This window comes from Micromesistius poutassou, assembly GCF_964030765.1.
Source record: "Micromesistius poutassou genome assembly, chromosome: 20".
Classification (NCBI taxonomy): Eukaryota; Metazoa; Chordata; class Actinopteri; order Gadiformes; family Gadidae; genus Micromesistius; species Micromesistius poutassou.
The window spans coordinates 3,710,863-3,719,236 of record NC_140290.1 but is presented as its reverse complement, the minus strand read 5'-3'; the positions used below and the strand labels follow the sequence as shown (position 1 = coordinate 3,719,236).

The window sequence follows — 8,374 nt, the reverse complement described above, 5'->3', positions numbered from 1 at the left end:
ATATCTAACCTATATATTTATACTTTATCACCTCTAAACAATACCTAAACATGAACCTAGTAAACTAAACCTGTGTCCTTCGAAACTAAAGTCTACAGATCCCGATCCATCTCTCAGAGTATTGCCACCTTATCAACCCTAGTGACAGGTGTCCTCTCTCCACAAGATGAATACACTTATTAAACATGATCAAAAATATTTATTACTATTTTACATCATTGCAAGACAAAACAAAATAAACATAGGCAAATATACATGACATAAATAGGGTCATCATAGTAATATACATGTTAGTTCATCTCTTATGTGCATATATCTCGACCCTATGGCCGTCAGACGCTGGCCAGACACAGCGTGGCGTTGGTGCCCCCAAACCCGAACGAGTTGGTGAGGGCCACGCGCCGGCCCGGGGCCCTCCACTGCTGGGCCCTGCAGGGGACGTAGTTCAGGGAGAACTCTGGCTCCGTGCAGTCCAGGTTGAGCGTGGGTGGCAGGATGCCGTGGTAACAGGCCATGGCGGTGAAGGCCGCCTCCAGGGCCCCTGCGGCCCCCAGGAGGTGGCCGGTGGCCCCCTTGACCGACGACACGGCCACGCTGCTGGCGTGCTCCCCGAACAGACGGCACAGAGCAGAGTTCTCGGCCGAGTCGCCCAGCGGCGTGGAGGTGGCGTGGGCGTTGACGTACGTCACGTCCGTGGGCAGCAGGCCGGCGTTCCTGAGGGCGGCGGACATGGACCTGAGGGAGGGGGAACACTTTAGCAGACTGACAGGGGGCCACTTCATCATCACTCCATTCTTTGTGGCCGTCATTAAGCCCTCCCCGTCTCTTCCTCTCAGGACGGGGTGAGCCAGGTATAGAGAGGTTTACAGCTTTAGGGGCCGACTTGGGGCCAGCAGAGTAATCAGGGGTCACCTCAGGGGCGGCAGACGGTGTAAGTGAGTGACTGACTGTCCCTCGGAATGTAGCCCTCGTGGACTGCTGTTTCCACCCTTATGTCCTTTACATGGGCCGGATAATGGCTTCTTTTAAGATATGCTCAACACATTCATACAGAAGGCAAAGTTTAACTTTGGTTGTGACATTAATTACTTAGCCTTAACATGTAAGTCAATTGAGAAAAATAATGAGGTCAGCTGGATATAGAGATTACAGCTTCAGTGGTAGCAACGTTAGGGGTCAAAGGTCAACTTGGAACCCGCTAATTGAAACATGAGGTGCATGAAGTGGGCTGTCATGAGGGGTGATGAGTGACACATGGGTTTCCCTCGGAATGTGGTCCTTTGTTGACGCTTTTTTCCACACTGGTTTCAGTCATGCAGGCCACATAATGCTGATTCTCCCTTTAAACCTCAGTAGATTATTCCCATTTAGTCATTTAGTGAACATTCACCACACCCCAGAGGCACTCAAGTGTAATACATTTGTCAGATGGGATACACTTGGACATTTAGCTTTTCCTTTCACTAGACTTCCTTCCCCTTTGATCCAGAGTTTGAGTGAGGTGAGGAATGCGGAGGATAACACCGACCTGAGCGCTCCGTCCCCGTCCACGCTGGGGGAGGTGATGTGGACGGCCTCCCCGGAGAGTCCGTAGCCCAGGACCTCCGCGTAGATCCGCGCCCCTCTCCTCTCCGCGTGGCCCAGCTCCTCCAGCAGCATCACGCTGGCCCCCTCGGCCATCACGAAGCCCTCCCTCTCCGGGTGAAACGGCCTGGAGGCCAGGTGGGGGGCGTGGTTCCACTTGGTGGCCAGGGCACGGGCCCGGGCGAAGCCTGCCAACGCCAGAGGACACACGCAGGCCTCCGCCCCGCCGCACAGCATGGCGTCCGCGTCACCGTAACCTATGAACCTGGCGGCATCGCCGATGGCGTGGGCCCCTGTGGTGCACGCTGTCGACACGGCGTGGTTGGGCCCCTTCAAACGGTGCTTTATACTGATGTGGCCTGCAGCCATGTTGACAAGGATGCGAGGCATGAAGAAGGGGCTTACTTTGGTGTAGCCCTTCGTTTGCAAGAGGACTGCAGTTCTACTCAACTCCTCTACGTCCACCATGGACATGCCCACGGCTACCCCTGTGTTCAGCTGCTCCTCAGGGGTTTGAGGAGACCACCCTGCGTCATCTAGGGCCAGCTGTGCTGCACCTAGAGCCATCACGATCCCTGGGGACATGGCCTTCCTCTCGAAGCGGGTCGTGAACCTGTCCTCGTCAAACTCTCCTTCCCCTCGTCCTCTAGGCACAAGTGCAGCCACTTTACACGGGATGGACTTGTATTCCTCTGGATCCAGGGCAACAATCCCACTCTCACCGTTGATCAGACGCTCCCAGGGCAGCGACGTGCCCGTCCCGAGAGGAGAGACCACCCCGATGCCGGTCACCACCACCCTCCTGCGGGGGGGACATGTGGAGCTGGAACGGCTCCAGACTCGGCTTGGACACACACACGACCTCTTGTACACGTGAGATCTGATGTGTTGGGAACTCAAGTGAAGTCTGGACAAACATGATAAACTGGACATATTTATCTGTCTCGGCGTCGAGCGGAAGGGAAGGGGGGCAGACGATAAGCTGACAACCACACGTTACAATACCTATACCAGTCTATCCAGTATCTGTCAGTCTCTCCAGTCTGTCACTTCGTCACAGCGGGGATCTAGCGAGCTAACGTTAGGCAACCTCTGTTAACGCCTGTCTTTTTTTTTATTTAGAGAGTGACTCTCTATAGTTTATCCTAGCATAGAGCACATTAATGTTTCAGAGTAGAGGTATTCAATTAATATCAGTAAAAAAAAAAAAAGCATGTATTTTATTTCTTCCTTTATATTTTGCAAGTTATTTTGTTCAGGCGCTATTGGGTCAGGACCAGGTCCAGGACCCCTATGGAGGAGGAAGTTCGGCTTTTTTCTTGGTCGACATAACATCACAACTTAGTGGTTTTTAAACTGAACCATGGCGGTGTCGCCAGGAGTGCTGAGCCTCTCGGAGAACCCGGACCCGGAGTTCCTGGACGCCGCCAAGCTGCTGCTCACCTACGCGGACAACATCTTAAGGTGAAGTGCTCCTGCTGAAGGAGGCTGTGTGCTGCTTCACGGCCGAGCTGTCATCGTCTGGACATGAGACGTGATCAACGTGTCTCTGTGTCTCCACAGGTATCCAAACGAGGACAAATACAAATCCATCCGCATAGGCAACGCCAAGTTTTCAACCAAACTGCTGCCGACTAAAGGCGCGGTGGAGTGCCTCTTCGAGATGGGTTTCGAGGAGGTATCGTCGCTAGATCTGGTTATTAACCATAGAAAGTCTGGATGTCCTATTCGATGCGAGCAGGATAACCACGACTTGTGTTGTTATTCGTAATGCTTCTTCCTCGGAGCGAGCCTCAGCACATAATCATCCTCTTTTCAGGGTGATACACACCTGGTTTTCCCAAGGTCCGCATCGGTTGACCAACTGAAACGCATCAGGGAGTCCATAGCTGCGGAGAAGGACCAGAGACTGGGTAGACCGCAGCCTTCTCAGCATCCTCCTCCTCCGACCACCACCACCAGCACAGCTTCATCCGCAGTGTCCGCTGCTACGCCTAGCCTGCCAAGCACCTCAGCTCCATCAGCAGCATCACCTTTGGTATATTTATTCTCAATGATGTATTATGTTATTATATATATATATATATATATATATATATTTGTTTCAGCTATTTGAAGATACATGTTTATTGTTGGATTAAATGATGTAACTTCCTTTCTTTGCAGGTGGGCAGCATGGAGTTTTTTGTGACTCTGCAGTCCAACTACCAACATGTCATGGTGTACGAAAGTCTGGAGCTCCAGCAGAAGGCCAGGAACCAGCTCCCCTATGAAGAGCTCTCAGCAGCAGCTATATCAAAGTTAAACAGTGCTAAAGCAAGTGATCCAGGTACAACCGCACCATTCTGGCTGTAGAGATGGAGGAATTAAATAATGGATGTTGGATGACATGCATGACTCAGCATATCCAGGGTGTTCCACCTATTAGGCTGAATATCTTTTGTAAGGGAGAACTGGAAATGGCTGGGTGGCGCAGCCACATTGAAGACCTAGCTATACATGGGATAGTATAAACATGTTATTCTGAGCCCTTTCAGTACCGAACTGAAATCAGTTAAATATGACATCCAACATCTTTCACTTTCACTTTCACTGCAAACTAAATTGAATAATGACAATAATATTTAAACAATATCATACCTGGTTTTAAATATATAATAATATCCCTATGATTAAAGGTCAATTTTGCAAACTGGCATCTTGGCACAGTGATAATAACATACAGGGCATTTGTAACTACTTACTATATGTTCTGTGTTTTATTTCATATTTCTTTAGAATGCAAGCTTGGAAAAGAGGACTTTCTGGTCATGGAGTTGCTGAGATGGTTCAAGAAGGATTTTTTTTCCTGGGTGAACTGCCTGCCTTGTAGCCAGTGTGGCGGTGAGACTAAGACGGTGGGGTCCCTGAGCCCCAGTGCAGAAGACACTCGCTGGGGAGCCCAGCGCGTGGAGAGCCACTATTGTCAACCTTGCCATGTCGCTACTCGGTTTCCCAGGTGAGTCTCTGTGTTTGCTGGGTGGAGGATCACGACACAGCAGAGAGGCTCGGGCTGCATTACATCACCTCACATGGGTGTCATAGAGGCAGCGGATACAGTGAACCGTTTGTTCATCTTGATCACATCTACATACAGACCACTGTGGTTTATTATGCTCTCAGGTACAACAACCCAGAAAAGTTGCTTGAAACCAGAAGAGGTCGCTGTGGAGAGTGGGCCAACTGCTTCACACTGTGCTGCCGAGCCGTGGGCCTGGAGGCCAGGTATATCTGGGACAGTACAGGTGAGGTTTCTCTTGGTATTACACATTTAGATCTTAGAAAAAGATCAGCTTAGAAATAAAGTTGGTGTAGTTGGATATCATCGTTGGAAGTCATTCAAATAATTGAATTGCCATGCACTTAAGGTTAAATAGTGTGTAAACTAAAGGGCCATTTCCTGGCTCCCCAGACCATGTGTGGACAGAAGTGTACTCGGCGGCCCAGCGGCGCTGGCTGCACTGTGACCCGTGTGAGGACACCTGTGATAAGCCTCTGATGTACGAGGTGGGCTGGGGGAAGAAGCTGTCCTATATTCTGGCCTTCTCCAAGGACGAGGTGAGAGCTGCTTCCCTCTCTTCCCTCCGCATTACCACACCTCCAGCTAGATCTACTGGCCTGGGCTTTTGTCAACAGTCAGACATTATGTATTTGATGTGCCTTCTCTTGTTACTCGTCAAGTCAACTTTACTTATACAGCACGTTCATACACAAGGCAGGTGTGCTCTGTTTTGCATAGTAGCTGAAGCCTGCTTATCCATGTTTTGTTTGGAACATTTGACAGCTGACTGGTCTATCCTAAAGGTCTAGGGTTCATATAGCGAAAGCATTTCAGTGATCTACTTAGTGGGCCTAAACCATTTAGTGATTTATAGGTGAGCAGCAGTATTTTGAAACCAATCCAGTTTTTATTAAAATAAAAAAAAAAGGTTTTTAGGTTTATATGTGCATTATAGCTACATATAATGCAATTGTATAAACATACTGTTCACGTTTTCTATTCATACAATTTATCCTTATATTGTTTATCTATAATCTATGTCCTGATTCCATTGCATTGCTCTCCATTACTGTGCTGATAGAGCGTATGATTGTATTGGGGCGAGGCAGTCACCCCGGCTGGGCCGTGTCTCTGGGCTTTCAGGTGGTGGATGTGACCTGGAGGTATTCCTGTAATCACCCGGACGTGCTGACCAGACGGACCAAGGTTCAAGAGGCCTGGTTGCTACGCACTATAAAGGGCCTCAATGTCACGGTACACTTCTTTATTATTATTATTCAGTATGAACCATCTCTTAAGCCACTGGTATAGAAGGGTTACTAAATGTGCTCATGGCCTTCTACCGTAGCTGCACTACATTACATGGTATACATGTTGGTTTACCACATGAGGAAACTATCAAAACTCATGAAAGCAGGCCTGTTTCTATTCATGAATCTTCAATCACTAACTACCCTCCCAGTGTTGAGCCTCTTTGGGATGAGAACCCTATTCATAAAGCGCTTTTGGTTTTAACTAAGGCGTGCTATTTCTGTAGCAAAACCAACATACTCTGTGAAGAGGTGGGGTAGGTTCCTGTTTATGGAGGCAGCAGACAGCGAGCGCTGATTCCTCTGTGGTCGTGTGTTTACTGAAGAGGCAGCAGGGCGTGAGCCCAGAGAGGAAGACGGAGCTGGTGAACCGGCTGCTCGTTGAGCTGGTGGAATTCATCTCGCCCAAGAAGCCCAAAGCGGGAGACCTGGGGGGCCGCGGCTCCGGCTCACTGGCCTGGAGGATAGCCAGGGGAGAGGTGGGCGCTCCGGAGGCCGTGTCCCAGGTACAGTACCCCGCCCACTGGTCCACATTGGATTGGTCTCCACACTGCCTATCACCTTCAAAGGAACAAATAGTTTGGAAATGCGCTCTGTGGATCGAGGTCACGTTTAAAAGAGAGACCAGCCACTTTAATACATTCTTGAATCCAACCAGCACAAGAATTCCAATTTCCAAAAGCAGTTATATGAGGTGACGCATTCAGCGGACCAAAGAGTTATTTGGACAGTAATCAACAAACGAACAAACGAATGAAATGACTTGTGATGCCACTGAATCAGCACTTCCTGCGTTCACGCGGTCCCCAGGTGGCAGAACACATGTTCACGCCCACAGACATGGAGAAGAACAAGGGGCTGCTCCATGTGCGCTACTGTGCCAGCAGGGACCAGTACCAGCGTGTGTCCAACGGCGGCGAGGTCATCCACGGCTGGGAGCGGGGCGTGTGGAGGAAGGACTGTGTCTTCAGGAAAGTGGAGAACGACTGGCAGATGGTGGGTCTTGTTTTGGAGCCGTCGTCTTTCAGCTGCATTTTTTATTCAGTGGCAGTGGCATGTATATCACAGTGTGATTGAAAATCTACGCACGCACGCACGCACGCACGCAAGCACGCACACGCACCTTTTCTTAATGCTTGCTTGTGCTTTGGGTGCACAACATGTCGTCTCCAGGTGTACATCGCTCGGACGGAGGGGTCGCCTTGCGGGACGCTCAGCTGGAAGTTCGACTGCGCTGACGTGGGCGTGAAGATGAAGGCCGTCTCGGTCACCACACACAGCCAGACGTTCAACTCGGGGACGGTGGTGTGGAGGATGCGCTCGGGACAGGCCGTTACAGAGTTCCTTGGAGGTATGGGGACGATACAGCAACAGGACATGTAGACTATTCAAAACTGAACACTGTCGTCATTCAGCTGCTCCAATACTCGGCCTCGCTGCCCCATTACTATCAACAAGGGCTTAAACACTGCTCATTTTTCTTGCCCTTGATTCAATTTGGCAATTCTTTTTTTTCCTTTTGCGGTGTCTGCGTATACAGATGGGAGTCTGCAGTCGTTCCCACTCCCTGGGTCTACGGAGCTTGTCATTGAAGCCGAACTCTGTGGCGGGGAAGGAACGTTGTCATGGCAACACGCTCAGCTGTTCAGGCAGAGTTTGACCGAGACGATGGAACCTTCCATTGAAATTGTCCTTCATCTCGACACTTGACGACGGGCGCTTCAGGACGGAATGCAGATTTAGGATCTGACCTACATGGGGTTGAAGGGGCTCTTGTCTGACCGTGTTTCCCACAGTTGATGTATAATATTTGGTTATCATGACTCATCTTTGTCTGGCTAACAAGACAAATGAATAACCACTGGGGCATGGCTAAATAATAGTACATTTGTGCCAGCCACAGAGCATACATTTTTTAATTTAACCCCCTCTCAACTACAGTAGTCAATTTGTCTCAGATTGTATCAGATATGTAAATCAAATATTTAAATATTCTACATTAATATTTTTCTTGTAATCTCATGTCACCTTTCTCAGAAATGGTGATTTGTAACATGTTTTTCCCAAAACTCCTATTTGGTCTTTCTTGTCTAATTAAGGATTAGGATGATCCTGTTTATTCTCTGTCATTTCTGAAAATGCTGACTCTAATGATGGGGGGTATATGTGATAAAAAAAATTCAGAGTGTGCATTTGCCATAATAAAGATATTTTGACCGATTTGTTACCGGCTTATTTAAAACAGAAGCTGCAAGGACGTACTGCACTGCAGAACACAGTGTCTGGAACACAGACCGTAGCATCTGCTGTTGCTGTCGAATTGTAGACCTGTCCATGTCGCTCTCTAGCGGTCAGAAACTGAAAGTACTCCAGGGACCAGGAGGTACTACAGACTTCGCTCTGATTGGCCGAGGTACCGGTGCCTCGGAAAGAGAGCAGC

The 8,374-nt window shown here is 49.2% G+C and overlaps 2 protein-coding genes across 2 annotated transcripts; one reads left to right on the top strand and one right to left on the bottom strand.

Annotated features, from left to right (window-relative positions):
- Nucleotides 1–277: 277 nt before the first annotated feature.
- Nucleotides 278–2,607, bottom strand: oxsm (3-oxoacyl-ACP synthase, mitochondrial). The gene is made up of 2 exons (XM_084484635.1): nt 1,529–2,607; nt 278–735 (listed from the first exon to the last, which is right to left on the bottom strand). The coding sequence occupies exons 1-2, from the start codon at nt 2,515–2,517 to the stop codon at nt 333–335; spliced, it is 1,392 nt and encodes a 463-aa protein (XP_084340761.1). The 5' UTR covers nt 2,518–2,607; the 3' UTR covers nt 278–332.
- Nucleotides 2,608–2,882: 275 nt separating this feature from the next.
- ngly1 (N-glycanase 1) lies at nt 2,883–8,148 on the top strand. Its single transcript, XM_084485141.1, has 12 exons — nt 2,883–3,048; nt 3,148–3,262; nt 3,404–3,622; nt 3,751–3,913; nt 4,363–4,582; nt 4,747–4,868; nt 5,036–5,181; nt 5,768–5,878; nt 6,261–6,440; nt 6,745–6,930; nt 7,108–7,285; nt 7,475–8,148. Exons 1-12 carry the CDS (start codon nt 2,948–2,950, stop codon nt 7,642–7,644), a joined length of 1,911 nt encoding a protein of 636 aa, XP_084341267.1. The 5' UTR covers nt 2,883–2,947; the 3' UTR covers nt 7,645–8,148.
- Nucleotides 8,149–8,374: the final 226 nt, after the last annotated feature.

Coding starts and splice junctions, on each gene's coding strand:
- oxsm (XM_084484635.1), bottom strand. CDS start 2,517: ATGTCCAGTTTATCATGTTTGTCCAGACTTCACTTGAGTTCCCAACAC. Junction 736..1,528: donor GACGGGGACGGAGCGCTCAG/GTCGGTGTTATC, acceptor CCCCTCCCTCAG/GTCCATGTCCGCCGCCCTCA.
- ngly1 (XM_084485141.1), top strand. CDS start 2,948: ATGGCGGTGTCGCCAGGAGTGCTGAGCCTCTCGGAGAACCCGGACCCG. Junction 3,049..3,147: donor TACGCGGACAACATCTTAAG/GTGAAGTGCTCC, acceptor GTGTCTCCACAG/GTATCCAAACGAGGACAAAT. Junction 4,583..4,746: donor GTCGCTACTCGGTTTCCCAG/GTGAGTCTCTGT, acceptor TTATGCTCTCAG/GTACAACAACCCAGAAAAGT.